The 16652-nt window shown below is 43.6% G+C and overlaps 1 protein-coding gene across 6 annotated transcripts in view; it reads left to right on the top strand.

Annotated features, from left to right (window-relative positions):
* The window catches only part of LOC128104632 (serpin B6), a 94513-nt gene extending 78405 nt beyond the window's left edge, over window positions 1-16108 (top strand). For all 6 annotated transcript variants that reach the window (XM_052729560.1, XM_052729559.1, XM_052729564.1 and 3 more), the window contains 6 exons: window positions 4538-4712; window positions 5988-6140; window positions 8384-8501; window positions 11725-11867; window positions 15137-15292; window positions 15593-16108. In XM_052729560.1, the coding sequence (XP_052585520.1) occupies window positions 4538-4712; window positions 5988-6140; window positions 8384-8501; window positions 11725-11867; window positions 15137-15292; window positions 15593-15994 (1147 nt within the window). In that variant the 3' untranslated portion in view covers window positions 15995-16108. The remainder of the gene's footprint in view (window positions 1-4537; window positions 4713-5987; window positions 6141-8383; window positions 8502-11724; window positions 11868-15136; window positions 15293-15592) is intronic.
* Window positions 16109-16652: the final 544 nt, after the last annotated feature.

Genomic DNA, 16652 nt, shown 5'->3' on the forward strand with positions numbered 1-16652 from the left:
TACATTAGTTTTGAGAATCAGAAGTATGGTGCTCTTCCTCCTTTACTGCTTACATTAGTTTTGAGAATCAGAAGTATGGGAATCTAACATTCATGTGGTGTCAGGAAGCTGGGTGTGAGGGAAAGCTGGGTGGAGTTTGGCACTTAGTATTTCTTGGCCCAGTTGGGAAGCAATTGCTTGTGCTAGGACTTTTCCAGAGGCTGCTATTTCCTTCCTCCAGTAGTGTAGGGCTTGGGTGTGGGAGGTGATGTATCAATGAACCTTGGGTAACTGTGTGTGATCAGGGACTTTATAGTCCTGGGGCACATGGAATGACCCCACTCTTATCAGTATACATGGGAGTGTCCCAGTGTTTCATGGCTGCCCTGAGTGATTGTATCCACTACGACTTGTGTCTTGACACAGAGAGGGTGCATTTGGGTTGCTCTTGGCTCAATATACCATGTTTATTTGGCTCCCTATACCTGCAGGTCTCCCCACGCTATCCCCACACATGAATTTCATACGAAGTCAGCATGAAATAGCAAAGAGAAATCAAAATCTGACAGAAAACATGGTAGGAGAACTGAAATGTGTTGGCCACACACCTGTAATCCCAGCACTTAGGAGGCTGAGGCAGGGGGATAAGAGTTTGAAGCCAGTCTGAGGCTGTATAGACATACATAGACCTTTTTCTGTTCTTGTTTTCCAAACATTGTAACAGTGTATAGTAACAGGGACCATTTATCTACATTGTGTTGGGTATTTACTCATCTCCAGACCATTTAAAGTACACAGGAGCATGTACTGTACATTGGTTAGGTCAAATATTAAGTTATTTTACATATGTAAATTGAGCACTTGAGGATTTTGACATCTTCAGATACCAACTGATATCCTTTAGATATCCAGGAATAACTGTACTTAAAATTCTATTAGGCCATTTCCTGCCCAAAGCACCTTTAAATTAGTTTAGTGAGTTACAACTAACTCAGGCCAATAGCAGTAGATTGAATTAGAATAATCAACAGTTGTGTCCCCCACCATCTCAGTATCTGCCAGGAAGAGCCTGCAAGGATATGCTGTAGGATCACATGGAGCACCAACCCTCTGTTTCCCAGTTTCTGTTTTCAGACTTTTCAGCTCTGTGCTGGGCCATTGTGCTGGTGAAAGGGTACAAATATTTGACCCCATCACTTAGCTGCCATTCTCATCAGCCATCTCTGTAGCCACTGGCCTCAAAGTGCCATACAAATGCTGGTTTTTGTGTGTGCCTGGACTTGGAGAAGGTTGGTAATGACTTTCTAGTTGACAGGTTCTGAAATCACTTAGGAGTACTTCGAGGTACCATCTTGATTAGGTCAGTGTCTTGGCCAGGCCTTTGAGGGACTATCCTAATTAGATTAACTGAGGTTTAAAACCCAACCAGAAAAGTGGGCAGCACCATTCTCTGGGCTGCATAAAAGTAGAAAGCTAGCTGAATGTGCAAGCATTCGTCTCCCCCTGAACTCTGGAGGTGTGAGGATCAATGAGCCAAAGTAAATGCTCACTGAAGTTGCTTTTGTCAGGGTATTTTATCACAGCAACACACGTTGGCGAAGTCCTGGAGGAGGTCAGTTCAAGAGTTTTAGCATCTGACCAATAGGTGATGTGGAAGGGGAGCACAGAGTCAGTCTGTGAGAAATGAGCAGCACCTTCAAAACTGTTTCCAGAGTGAAGAGGAAATTTCTTGAATTGCTCGTTTGAAAGAATCCTCCAGGAGTCCAGCAAAACACATGAGTGGAGCTCAGGGAGGGACACAAAGTTGGGCATTTCTGAATATCAGAAATAAGAACAAGTCCATAAGCTTTCAGAGCTGGGGTTGGAAAGGGACAGTAGTAGATGGATCTGGGATCAGTATATGTCATCACACCTTCGAACAGCAACACTGGTAGCCGGGAAGCAGTACCGTAACTGAAAGTTATGGATGTAAAGTCACATGTAACCTTTTTTAGACCCTGCCAGACTCAGTAACATGGAAGGATAATCAATTTTCAGATGTTGAAGAAACCAGAATAGCTGTATTCTTTCTAGAAAGTAGTTGGACAGTGTGCTGCATCAAAATAAGGGAATAAATAATGAAACAATATGTTGGACCCAGAACAGATAACATATATAAAGAGGTATGAACTGTATAGTATTCACAGAGCAAGGTCTAGAAGTCTTCTGACTGATGTGCTCAATACACTCTAGTTGGATATGAAGCACCTGTGTAATGAAAGAGAAGAGTAGTGAGTGTGGATATGAATGCCTCCAAGTGCCAGTGGGTCTCAGAAGAGTAGAATGTAAGAGAACTTGCAGTGATGATCTAATTTAAAGTATGGCCCATGGGGCCTTAAAGGCATCATCTATCCTATCTTGTCATCTGATGTACCCAACCATAGCAGTTGGATTTTCTTTTTGTTGTGTGTGTGCATGTGTGTACATGCACACATGCATGCACACTTATGTTGTGTTGGTGTAGACACTTGTGACTTGGTTTCCTGTGGAGATCAGAGACCAACCTCAGCTATGGGTCCATGCTTTTCACCTTGTTGAGATAGGGTCTCATAGTTTGCCTCTGCATTTGCTAGGCTTCTGGCCTACGAGCTTCCAGACATTCTCCTGTCTCCACCTCCCATCTCACAGGATTGGGACTGTAGGTATGCACCACCTTGTCTGGTCATACATGGGTGCTGAGGCTTCAGACTCAAGTCCTCACACTTGCATGGCAGGCCCTCTATCCACTGAGCCATTTCTCCAGCCCAACCGCTGTATTTTACATTGGCACCAATACTCAGTCTCTTTTTCAAGCCCTCAGAGTTAGTGCTTCACAAATCCTCTCCTGAAAGAAACAACTGTGCCTTTGGTCTGGAAGAGTGAATTCAGGACAGTATTCTTTTATTGCTATGGAGCCAGGATGTTTGAGACCAACAGCTCAGGGTCAAGTAACCAATATAAAGAGATTCTCACTAGCCACATAAGGACAGTTTTGTGCACCAACAAGGAAAAAAAAATACCATTAATTGGATTTTTTTTAATACAAAGGCTTGAGTCCATAAATAAATTTAAATGAGGCAAATAAGATGATTTAAAAGGCACAAAAGAATTCAGCACTATTTACACTCCTTCTAGGAATGTTAAATATTAAAGTTCCCAGGTCAAGTGGGTAGTCCAAAAGGCCTGAAGAATATTGCATTAGGAACAAATTACTGCTAGAATTACTGCTCATGTAGAGGAAAACTCAAGTGATAATACTGCAGAAAGATACAAGGAAGGTAGAAGAAACCTGGTGTTTGGATGGGGTCTTGCAAATCCACATGAAGGTGGGATTGAAACCCAAAGTTATTTTAGCTAGACACATGCTTGGCCACAACAGGAGTGAGTGCCTGGTGCTAAGTCACAGTGGGATGGCAGGGAGACCTTGAACAAGGCAGTCCTAGTCCTGTTTCTGCAGGGAGAAGAAGCTCCCTGTGATAATTCTATCCTGGGAAACCACTAAAGTAAGCCTGGTAGAAGGTCAGATGTGTCTGCACACTTCTTGGTTTCTGGGGGTTCTGTGTGGCCCCCCTGCTGTGCCCTGGATTGTTACACTGTCACAACCAGTTTGCATTCCTTTGTTATTCTCAGTTCAAATCTCAGGGTTCTGATTCCCCCTCAACCCCTCTTCCTCTCTGTTTGCATCTCAGCCAGTCTTGAAATAGAGAGCTTTCTTCCACAGCTTCCCCAGGGCTGTGACTATAGGTATCATGGCTGGCCACAGTCCTTTGATCTAGAGAACTCACTTCTCTGAATTAATTTCTTCTTGCCTGTCTTCCAATGAACACCCCTCTTCTATAAGATTGTATGTGATTACATTTAGTGACCATTTGAATTATGCAAGACATTTCATCGCAAGATCCTAATCCTTACCACAAAGTCTCTTCCTGGGTGAAGAAACTTTCCCTGGTTCCATGGTTTGGGAACTGGGTGTCTTTGGGTTCTTTCTCCAGCTGACCAGAGCTATAGCTGTAAAGCTGTGCCATGTATTCTGTTCCCATCATTACAGCTGGACACCCTTCTCTTCCCTGTGGCCTGTTACTTCCCCTCCCCATGCTCTGTGAGTTCTCAGCCACTGCTGGGGGAGGGGGGGGGGTGATGGGAAATCTTAGAACTGTTGTACTGTCTAACTGGGGAAGGGAATTTGACAACTGCATGGGGATGATGTCACAGCTGGCAGGCCCTGCTTCTGCAGTTGCCTGTTTCCAACCTGCACTGATGCACTCATGGACTTCCTGGCTGGTGGGTCCTTACCTGCCTCTTGTCCTCTGAGCCATTTCCTTCTGGTTCCCCGTGTACTGATTTCTGCACATGAGGAAGACAAGGCGCTGGCCTGAGTTACCCCAGCAGGGCTGTATCACTTTCTGCATGTGACCTTTACTTTCCAGGCTGTGTTTTCCCTGTGTTCACTGAGGCGCAGCATCACTGTGTGAATGAGAGTGAAGACCCAGCCTACACATCAGCTGTATTCATGTGATACTGATTCAATCCCTCGTTCCAGGCTTGCAATCATGGATCCTCTGCGGGAAGCAAATGGCACCTTTGCCTTAAACCTTTTGAAAATACTGGGAGAAGACAGCTCAAAAAATGTATTTTTCTCACCCATGAGCATCTCCTCGGCCCTGGCCATGGTCTTCATGGGGGCAAAGGGAGACACTGCAAGCCAGATGATTAAGGTAACCAGCACCATTTCTCACCAGATTAATACCATGGACTCAGTTGAGCTGGTCCTCCACACTCTCAGTCTCAAAAACTAATCCAACTGGAGGAACAAATGGGAATGAAATGACAGAGGGGTATGTTTGGAGAGTTGAGAGGAAGGATGCACTGCATCTGTTAGGATGCTATCACTGACTCATTGGTGCTCGCAGTGTGTATGTGAGAGTTAGCTTGAGTAAAAACACCAAAGCGGTGACACCAGGGTCCCCTGTGATGCCCACTGTCTCCTCTCTGCCCCTAATGAATCTCAGCTTTTTCACCGGTAAGGAACACTGGAATGGTTTCAGCCTTGGCTGGAAGACCAGGGACATATCCATTAGGGCTGGTCTTGGACATAGTGTTTTAGCTACAGAGGTTATGAACTGCAGAGACAGGCTGTCCCAGCATAAGAGGGGAGACTACCTTGGGCTATGACTTAGCATTCTGGGTTAAGTCTTGGCAGCTTCTTTCCATTTTTACAAGACATACTGTGTTTGTTGCTGTCTCAGCCTGCCTCCTGTTTGAAGGGAGTTAGGCCATAGAGGCTTGCCTTCAATTTAAACTGACTCTCTTTGTTTTTTTGTTCTAAGCTATTACAACTACTGATGGGCAGTTCATCTGTTTCCTATAGGAGCAGCTGAAGTCATTTGTGTAGCTTTTTCTGAGGCTTGGAAGGTCTACAGAATTGTATCTGAGGTCTGGCATCTAGGTGTTCACTGTTGGCTGGGGTCTTGAATTTCTTTCAAGCAGCTATTTGTGGTGGCAGTTACTCCAGGATTTTTATGTGGTCTCCTGGAGGATGGCTTAGATTTCCTTCCATGATGTCTGGGAACAAATGTGGCAGCTCCCAGGCCTTTTAAAGCCCAGGTTGGAACAGGGTCACTCTCCTCCATTCTTTTGGGTAGACAGTCCTGGAGCCAGTCCAGACCCAAGAGCAGGGAAGAGACAGCATGGTCTGAGGTCAGAACTGGCTGCACTGGAGTCATGGCAGGTCTGCTTGGTAGCCATGCATGAGGCCAGAGCACAATTAGTGAACGTGAAGAGCTGGACTTGTGAAGGGCCATTTCTGCTCAGGGCTGACAGGGAACAGGGCAGGATCCTAGAGAGGGAGTAGTCAAGGTACTTTCATCTTTAACTAGGTGGCTCTTTGAGTGGCAGCAAGGATCTATAAGATTTTGAGGATGAGTTTAGTGTTGACTCATTTCATATAGCTGGGCTTGCTGAAGTTATGTTTGAATCTGTTTTGATTTCAGGCGCTTTCTTTGGATAAATGCAGCGGCAGTGGAGGTGGAGATGTCCACCAGGGCTTCCAGTCACTTCTCAGCGAAGTGAACAAGACCGGAACACAGTACTTGCTCAAAACAGCTAATAAGCTCTTTGGAGAAAAGACTTGTGATCTTTTAGAAGTAAGTATCATGTGGTACTCAGAGACGGTAGGCTAAGGATTCACCCTACTCCCTTGCCCACTAATGTGATTTTGTATTTGGTTGCATACTCTGGAACCACGTGTGAGCGTATTCTTATTGTGCAGCATATTTAAGCAAGAGCCATTCTCTACCTCTGCCTCTTTCCAGAAATAGGTTCTTTTTATATAGGGTGATGTGTGTGTTCTGCACGTACAGAAACTTAGTAGGTGAGAATTTTCCCTATGTGCTACCATTAAGTGTATTTTTTTGTGTTTCTTTCATTCTTTGAATCTCAGTATCACTTGACTGTGTCTCATTATTATTATTCCCATTTTTGGTGTGAGAAATGGAACCCATGATCTCACACATCTAAGCCCCAACTCTACCACTGACCCACAGCCCAAGCACTGTTCAGTATTAGCCATCATCTGATTGTCCTGAGTATAGATGTACAGTGACATAGTGAACTGCTTGTGTGTGGGTGACAGTGTGGGCCATTACCAACAGTGAGTTACTGGATATCGATTTATGCCCATGTGCGTGCATTGCTGGCAGATACATTTGTGAAAAGAAGATGAAGCCTTAAGACTGTAATATGTGTTGCTCCATTGCTATCCCAGATGGCCAGAGATATCAGCAGAGTGTTCATTTCCTTCCCTGTCAGGGGCTTGAACAATCTTGATCTTTTCAGTTTTGATCTTGAGATTGGAAAGTTTTTTTTTGTTGTTGTTTTGTTTTGGTTTTTGGTTTTTTTTTTTTTTTTTTTTTTTGAATGCTCAAGTTGAGCCTCAGTAAATCGGAAAAAAAAAATCTTACAGAGACCCTGTGAGGTATAGCCATCTGTCTCCTGATTTACAGTGGTTGAGGAGGTGTAGAGAGATTGGCTCTTCTAAGACCATTCAGCTGATACTCAGCCTGTTTTAATCCTGTATCATAATTCTGTTTCCCTCAGGGAATGGAGAGATGCTCATTTGGTAAATAAAATGCCTGGTATAAAAGCATGAAGACCCAAGTTCAGATTCCCAGCACCCACATAGAAACCCAACATAAAGTTTCATGTCTGTAAGCTTAGTACTGGGGGATAAAGAGAGGAATGGATTTCTGGAGTGCACTAGGCAGCCTGCCCAGCTTTGTTGATGAGCTCCAGGTTCAGTGAGAGGCTGTCTCAAAAAATAAGGTGCAGAACTAACTCTTGAGAAAGATACTTCAAGTCACTTTCTAACATTAACATAGACTTCATATACACTTGCACACACATGTGTACTTATCTACACACATGTGTGTAAATATATTTGCCACATACACATAAATACGCAAATGAAAAATAACAGTTCTCTCAATGAGGAATTAAATATGCAGCCATGAGATGAGCTGTTTCATAGAAATATTGAGAAACCATTCCATATACACTGTCAACATAATGGGAGTTTCATTTATGTTGTATTGAATTTTTTGTTGTAACAAGGCAGATGTGGGTGGTCATTAAAGTCATTGTCATTTTACAGAATATATCAGCAAACGAATGGAACTTTGGTTTGTCTTGTGGTGCTGGTGATCAGTTCCTTTAAGGCCTTATGCATGCCAGGCTGGTCCTCCACTTCTGTGCTGCACCACCAAACCCCACTCCAGCATGGACTGTGTTTTTGTGAACTGCTCACTCCCAGAAACTGAGCTGCCTGAGATGGTGACCATGGACACATAGCTTTTCAAATTCCACATCATGAAGTAAAATAAATGAAAATGAAATACTCAGTTTCTTAGCTTCCATGGCCATTCCCTGGTGTTCTGGGGCTGTAGGTGACACCATTTTGAATGGTGCACATTTGTATTTCTGTTAGCATGGAAAACTGTGGTAGAAGGTCCATCCTGTGCAGTGCAGAGGTGTCATAGCCCTTGTGGGGTTAAACCTCACTCTGCCCATGTGGTGGCCTACTAGAGTGACAGCAGGATAGTACTGCATCTGGGGGTCTTCCCCATCATCTCCCAAGCCTCAGCTACTACCTCTAGGATCCAGCTGCTCATTGTGATTTTCAGTAGTACTCAGACCAACCACCAATTACCTCATTAATAAACTAAAGGGATCTGGACACAGGAGGACTGGATTTTACACTCTTTCCGTATATTTGTTTGCAAAACCCATCTGTACACCATTACATTTTGATTTATTGGTTTTGTGCATCGAGGAAGGAGGCTGTTGGTGCTAATCACTTCCGTGACTGTGTAATTATGTTGCTCTGTCTCAGTCTTTTAAAGATTCCTGCCGCAAGTTCTATGAAGCAGAGTTGGAAGAGCTGGACTTTCAGGGAGATACAGAGCAGTCCCGACAGCACATCAACACCTGGGTGGCCAAAAAGACAGAAGGTGAACACAGAGTCTATCTGTTGTGTTTGTTTGTTTTCAGAGCTGGGGTTTGAACCCAGGGCCTGAACATGCTGAGCAGGACCTCGCCCCTGAGCTAAACCCCAGTCCCTGTTAAGCAGTTAGCCTATTTTAAAAAAATGGTACATTTGTTGGTTTGTTTATTGTGTGTTTGTGTCTATCTGTGCACACCTGCACTCAGGACAACTCACAGGAGTTGGTTTTCTCTCTACCACTGGGTCCTAGGGATTCTACTCAGTTCTTCAGTTGTTAGCGAGCATCTTTCTTGTCAGGCCATCTGTCTGTGTATAGTCTTTTTATTTTTATTTCTGTTTTTGTTGTTTTCTTTTGTTTTGAGACAGAGTCTCTCTGTGTAGCCTTGGGTGTCCTGAAACTCCCTATGCAGACCAAACCGGCCTCAAATTCAGAGATCTACCTGCCTCTGCCTCTCAAGTGCTAGGATTAAAGGGGTGCACCACCATGCCTGGCTTTATAGTCTATTGTTAATAACCATATTGTTAATGCCTTCGCAGGCGCTTCAAATGTAAACAATAATAACCTTTGTTCTTTAAATCAGGACTTCTTTTTGACATGCCTGGGGATCGAAACCAAGGACTTGCAAAGTTCTCTAACATTGATCTGCATCTTTAGCCCTAAATCAGAAATCAGAATTCTTTTTGTTTTTTGTTTTTTGTTTTTTTCTTTCAAGATAAGGTGTCCGTATGTAGCGTTGGCTTCCTGAAACTTACTCTGTAGACCAAGTTGGCCTGGAACTCAGGAATCTGTCTGTCTCTGCCTCCTGAGTTCTGGGATTAAAGGTGTGCACCAATCTGCCCAGCCCCTAAATCAGAACTCTTAAACTGCCCATCCCAACTCCTTTTTGCCTAAGAACTTTTTATATTACCCTGTACAGTGTATAAAACAGTTATAAATTTATTTATCTACAGAAATATGTTTTAAAACTGTTGGTATACTTATAATTTTGTCACAATTAAAGATGGAGTCAAATGTGCATACTAATGAGGTAAAGAGTTTATGTAACACAGTATAATCAGAAGATATAATAAACTGAAACTTACAGAAAATCTTTATATGTATGTGTATATGCCTTCATACATTTATGTGCAGCCTGTGCCTGCAGGGGCTTGCAGAGGCCAGAGAGTGCCAGATCCTCTGGAACTGGAGTTCCAGGCAGTTGTGAGCCACCTGATGAGGATACGATATGAAATTGTATCCATTTAGTCATCTCCTCCTCTCCCCAAAGACGTAATAATTTGATGCTTACACACTGAGAATGAGAACATGAAAATAAATGAAAGTCTATTATTCACAATGACGATATTCTCTCTCTCTAAGAGCAGAAATCTTTGAATGTAGATCACAGACGCTGTAGTGTTGGTTGGCATTGCATTTTATAGGATAAATAAAATTTTATAGGATAAAAAAATAAGAGTTCTGATTTATGGCATGCACAGTACGAAGTGCTCATGTACAGGATCAAGGCCAGAGTGAGGTGGTGTGAAGCCAGACGGGAGCTGCTGTCGTACGCTCTTCAGGTTCATCGTGCATTGGAGTTGGAATGAAGTTTCAGCTACTGACTGTTCAGAAAGCTGCAACTGTTGCCGTTTTCCCCTCAAGCCACACAGTCAGGCAGGAAGATCACCATCAGCAGCTTAGGAGACTGCGCTGAATAAATGAAACTTTACAAAGCTGTCTCTAAAATAGTGTCCGTTTCTGACGCTTTGCAGAACTTTTTCCTGTTCCCATTTCTCCTTTAAAGACAGTGGCTCTGTAGCCCTGGCTGACTTATATCCTGTTACATAGATTGTGTTGGCTCCCAGTGATGGGATTAAATGGTGTGTCACTACATCTGGCTTTTCCCAGCTGTCTGTGGTGTCTCCCAGTATTTGATACACCTATTCAATAACCAACCAACCTGCTGCTGTCTCTCCCATCCTTGGTGCCCAAAGAGTCCAGAATGCTTTCCTTCTAGGTCTGTAGCTCTTTCCTCTCTGGGGGTGATGCTCCTAAACTCTAGTTAGCTAGGCAGGCTGTAGGTGTTGGGCCCAACCCCCATTAACCTGTGATTGTAGATTGCTTTATACTTATAAGATCCATTTTATTACTGCTATTCTACTTCCAATTTATTTTTAAGCTGATGCATAAATATACATATTGACAACGTTCCATATAATTTTCACTGTGCATTCTCTAATGTTCAGATTAAGATAAATATATCTATCACTTCAAATACTTTTAAATTTGAATTTGTAATTGGTCTATTTAAAAACAACCTAAAGTTCCTTTCTTAAAGTTGTAGGCACCAATTGTCTCTTTCCGGCTCAAGTGATGCTTTTAAATTCCAACTGCATGTTTAGCACCAACTCATATATTTTATGTGTTTATTTGAACAATGAAATTTTTTGTACTAGAACCTTTTGGGCTTATTTTTCTTCTCACTAAAACTTTGAAAGAGTTTGGCTTTAGTGATGGAGAGCTGGCTCAGCATTTAAGAGCACAAACTGCTTTTGAAGAGGAGCTGAATTGGTGCCCAGCACCCACACCAACTTTCTATCATTTCAGTTCCAGGGAATCTAATACTTGGGGCCTCTGTGGACATCAGCACACATGTGGACACACACACACACACACACACACACACACACACACACACAAAACATTAATTCAAAATAAATCTTAAAAAACCAAAAAAGGTGTGTTCATGTTGATATCAGGGTTGTTGCTTTAAGGACAAATGTCCTTTTATTTTGAGAGAAAGTGAAATCTCTTATCCATGCTCCTGACCAGAGCAGGAGGTGGTGCTCTGTGCCTGTCAGTCCTTTGCATGTATCAGCCAACTTGGTTTGCCAACTGGGTCTTGTCTTTGTTACTGTTCTATTGCTGTGAAGGGACACCACGACAAAGGCAACTCTTATAAAAGAAAGCATCAAATTAGCTTGCTTATGGTTTTAGAAGGGTTAGTTCATGATCATCATGACAGGAAACAGACAGGCATGGTGCTGGAGTAGTAGCTGATCCACAGGCAGCAGGCTTTTGAAATCTCAAAGACCACCCCCAATGACACACTTCCTCAACAAAGCCATACTTACTATTCCTTTCCAAACAGTTCCATTAACTGGGAACCAACCATTCAAATATATGAGTCTAGGGAAGCCATTCTCATGCCTTTTAATTCTTTTTTTTTTTTTTTGATTCATTCTTTCAGATAAAATTAGAGAGTTGCTGTCTCCAGGTACACTGAATTCAGACACTCTGCTGGTCCTTGTGAATGCCATCTACTTCAAAGGAAACTGGGAGAATCAGTTTGACAAAGAGGACACCAGGGAGATGCCTTTCAAAATCACCAAGGTAAGTAAACACAGTGCTTAGCAGAGGAGACTCCTGGGTAAGGTCCCCTGTTCACACTGGCTTCTGAAACACAAGGATGCTTCTTCTACTAGTCGTCTACTGCTTCACATAGCCCGTGCCTCTCATGTCTCTGGGCAGCTCAGCAGCCAGGACTGCTCTCTCAGCTTGGACTCCTTTCTCTTCCCTTTCCTTTTGCATGTTGCCAATGGTGGCCGCAGTCTACATGGGTTCAGGCCTGGCCCTGCTTCTCTCACTGACAGCTGTTGAGGTCAGACCTGATGGCAGAGCTCTGCAGTGTACTTTAAACAGTCTGCCATATAACTTTGGAGATATGGAAGTCTAAACTCCAGCTGTGGTGTCTGAGGCTCTTTGTGGTCCTGAATGCAGCCCATTCTCGTGATTCCCCTCAGTGGTGCACATTCCTTTCTTTTCAGTGCGTCTTCCTAGAAGCAATGTCTTATATCTTCTCCTTCCTTCAAGAGGACCACAAGTCCAGCTGGTTGCCACAAAACAATACAGTGGGAAAAGAACCTTTCTCCCCCTGCTGGCAAAAGAGCAGGGGGCAGACAGCTGGCTTCTGAGTGCCTGGCTAATGGCCGGTGCTCAGTAAACACTCAAGCAGTGTGTGAAATTCGTCTTGATTTGATGGGCTAAGCACAGATTTTTGCTTATAGACAAGCACACAAAGGATTCAACCTCTTTGAGGTTGGAGCATGTTATTTGCTGGTGGCTGAGTGTTATTCTGGATTTTAATCAGACCTCAGATCTCCCAGACAAACTTGAATTTGAACCTCTACTTTCTTAGGTAATGCAATTTATTTCAAGATTTATTCTCAACTAAACTGTTCATTTTTTTCCCGATTAAAATATTTCTGTCTTTGAAATCAGTTGTTGACAAAATATACATAAGGACTCCCTTCAGCTGCAAGCAACAGAAACCCTAGATGACTATAGTTGAACTCATACAAGTTCATCACCCACCAGGAAGGCAGGAAATGGGTGAAACCTGGAGTTTCCTGCATGGGGTGATGCTCTTGGGAACTGACTCTGCTTTCCTGCTCTACCACCCTTAGCACGAGGTCTTTTCCTCATGCTCACACCAAGGCTTTGACCCTGACCATGCTCACACCAAGGCTTTGACCCCAGCAGTCCATGGGGAAGGGCATAGGACTGAGAACAAGAAGCCTCCTTCTGAGACCTTTCCCATTTATTATATAAGTGGAACTACTTACTGTGGCCCCTGCTAAGTACAGGGCCAAGAGGCATTGCTTGCTTCCTTGTCTCTGCACTAAACACAGACTGGTCTGCGGCTTCATCAGATGTTGACTGTAATACTTATATATTGTCACACCTCCAAACCACAAGATTTTCCGTTGATATGGATTTGTATTTATATTATGAGCAGTATTCCTGCTCACTAATTTGCCACTAATATGGTCTCCAAATGTTACATAAGAGCCTACTGTGCACCAGACATTAACTGGTTGAGTGTGTCTGCCCTCGTGAAGCTTTGTTTTCCTGGAGAAGAGAAATTGGAGATAAGCCTAGGTAAGACCACAGTGGTTGGTGGGAGGGCTTCCGAGACATACAAAGGAGGTGGCAGGATGCTGTACTTGAGTGCGGTTGCAGAGGAGAGCTGCTGAGGAAACCCTCACTGGGAGATAGTATGTGAGCAGACACCAGCATAAGAGGAATGGTCCAGGTCTGAGGACTAGTTTGTTGGGCAGAAAGGGACTTAATCTAGTTAACAATAACCCTACAAACAGTCCTATGACTATAGGATCAAAGAAGATAGAGTGGAGCAGAACAGGAAGCAGGGCGGGCTCTTTTCTATACCAGGGTGTTTTAAGGACTTCAACTTTTGTCCCTGCTAGAGTGGTACCACACAAAGGTGGTACAGCCACAGTGGTGTGGTCTGACTTACACTGTGCTGGGAACTCTGGCTGCTGTGCTGAGGTCAGTGACAAGGAGGTCATCACTGTACCCCAGGGCTGTACTGATTGAGGTGAAGGCTTAAAAATAAAGTCAGATTTGGGTTATATTTCAAAGGGACAGACAACACAGTTTGGTAATGAGTCAAATGCAGGGTGTGAGAAAGTGACAGAAGTCAAGGACACAGATTGGTTTTGGCAAGTGAAAGGAGGACATGTAAGAATTGTTGGCAGAGCAGCTATACAAAGGAATATCAAAGTGCAGGAGTCAAATCAACTATAAAATACATTATTTCAGAGTTCAGGGAGGAGGAGTCCAGGGTAGAACAGTGAATTTGGGAATATGTTCAAAGTTATGAGAATAAATGAGACCCCCCAATAGAAAAGAATTGTTGGCCCAGGACATCACAGGTGTTTGCCGATTGGGTCAGTCAGCTTTCCTGACACTAAAGTGTGGAGACAGCCAACTTAATAAGAGAAAGGGTTTATTTGACTCAGTGTTAGAGCTTTAAGTCTGTGATGACATGAACCCATTGTTTTGGGGCCTGTTTTGAGGGTATGCCACTGGAATGGCATCCTAGGAGCAGGTACTGGAGTAAAATGGTTCATCTCAAGACCAGGAAGTGAAAGAAAGGAAAAGTTCAGGATCCCACAATCCCTCTCAAGGACACATCCCAATGACACACACACCTCCCTCTGTCCCCCACCATTTAGAGATTCTGTTCCCTTGCCAGGCATGGTGACACACACCTTTACTCACAACACTTGGGAGACAGAAACAGGTAGGTAGCTCTCTGTGCATTCAAGGCCAGCCTGGTCTGTGTAGCAAGTTTGAGGCCAACTAGAGCTGCATAGTGAGACTCTGTCTCAAACAAGCAGGATTCCACCTCCTCCCAATCTAGCACTCCTGAGGACCAGGCCTTGAAAAGGGGCCTCTTGGGGCATGTAAGGTCTAAACAAGTATTTGAGAGGCTGATGAAGTGTTCTAGAAGTCAATTGAAGAAAATGCTCCTAAGACTGGAGAGATGGCTCAATAATTAGAAAAAAAAATGTTCTTGAAGAAGAGCAGGGTTCGAATCCAGCACACACTGGTGTCTCATAACCATCCATAACTCCAGTTACAGAGGAATTTGACACCGTTTTTTGAAATATGCAGATAATAAATGCACATAATCATGTGGTACACATACATACATTCAGGCCAAATACTCATACATATACAATATAATAAAAAAAAAGCCAAGTATTCCTCATTGCAGTGACTGGCTTCCTTGATTGAATCTGCCCAATGTTTCACTTGTGTCTCCTTTCAATTTAATATTTATCTGTCCTTCACAGAATGAGGAGAAACCTGTGCAAATGATGTTCAAGAAGTTTACCGTCAACATGACCTATATTGGAGAGATATTCACCAAGATTCTGTTGCTTCCCTATGCTGGCAATGAGCTGAACATGATCATCATGCTTCCAGATGAGCACGTTGAACTGAGAACGGTAAGGAGTGTGGGGCCTTAATGGGGCTATGAGAGAAAAATTGAGTGGCATTTGGGTTTCTGCTGGGGCAGCTCTCCTAGGCTCCTGTGATCATGTTTTTATCTTCCATTTATTTGTGAGGCTGGGGTGGAACCCAGGGTCTGGAGCCTGCTTGACAAACACTCACCACTGAGCTGTACTCACCCCTCCCAGCTACTATATTAACTTACAGCTGCACTTCTCCATACAGTGTAGAGCCTCCCCATCATCTCAAGTGTCCTGTGTGACAACATTGTCCTAAAGTCTTGAACTCTCTTCTAGGTGGAAAAGGAAATAACTTATGAGAAATTCATGGAGTGGACAAGGCTGGACAAGATGGATGAAGAAGAGGTAGAGGTTTTCCTCCCACGGTTTAAACTGGAGGAGAATTATGACATGAAGGAATTCCTGTGCAAGCTGGGCATGACTGATGCCTTTGAGGACAGGGCAGACTTTTCTGGAATATCTTCCAAGCAAGGCTTGTTCCTGTCCAAGGTTGTGCATAAGTCCTTTGTGGAGGTCAATGAGGAGGGCACAGAGGCTGCTGCTGCTACAGCTGCCATCATGATGATGAGGTGCATGAGGTTCACCCCTCGCTTCTGTGCCGACCACCCCTTCCTTTTCTTCATTCAGCATGTTAAGACCAATGGCATTCTGTTCTGTGGCCGGTTCTCTTCTCCCTGAGGAAAGGATGCTCCTATCAGTCTTTTACCCATTTTCCATGGTTTGCCTGTGTCCCAAGTGACCTTATCCATAAGTGCAATGACAATTTGAAATAAAGGGCTTTCTAGCATCCCACCTTTGTAACTGTCTGTCTCATGGGAGGGCTTTTTCTGTGACCTGAAATTGCATTTCTGGGGGTTTGTGGTATTGCTGGCTACAGAGTTCATCCCTGCTGGAGGACCCAACACAGGCAGCCTTGTGTCCCCTGTGACAAGAGAAGAGAAGCAGTGCTTCTGTCTCTTCTCTTGGTAGCATCAGGATCTTACTCCACTTTAACTTAAAAAACCTGTGAGTTGAAGCTCTGAGGAGTGGACAGCAGGGACATATCTCTGACAGTCTGTGTAGAACTGTGTGCCAAAATTTATGTAAGCTAGATAGGCGGGGTGATCAGGGACCCAGCCCAGTGAGAACAGCTCATTTTCCCTTATATCTGTTTTCTCTCATATAGTATGACACACATACCTCTTTAGATACATAGTGTCCACTCTCTCCCAAGGATTGGAAATACTCTGTCATTCGCGGGAATATAGTTGAGCATAGCCGCATGAATAAACACCAGATGAATTTCTAATTAGTGACAGATATTACAGATAAAAAGGTGAAAAGTTTCTGAAGCTGT

Source organism: Peromyscus californicus, unplaced genomic scaffold (genome assembly GCF_007827085.1).
Source record: "Peromyscus californicus insignis strain IS unplaced genomic scaffold, ASM782708v3 Scaffold_8__1_contigs__length_139910024, whole genome shotgun sequence".
In the NCBI taxonomy this organism is placed as follows: Eukaryota; Metazoa; Chordata; class Mammalia; order Rodentia; family Cricetidae; genus Peromyscus; species Peromyscus californicus.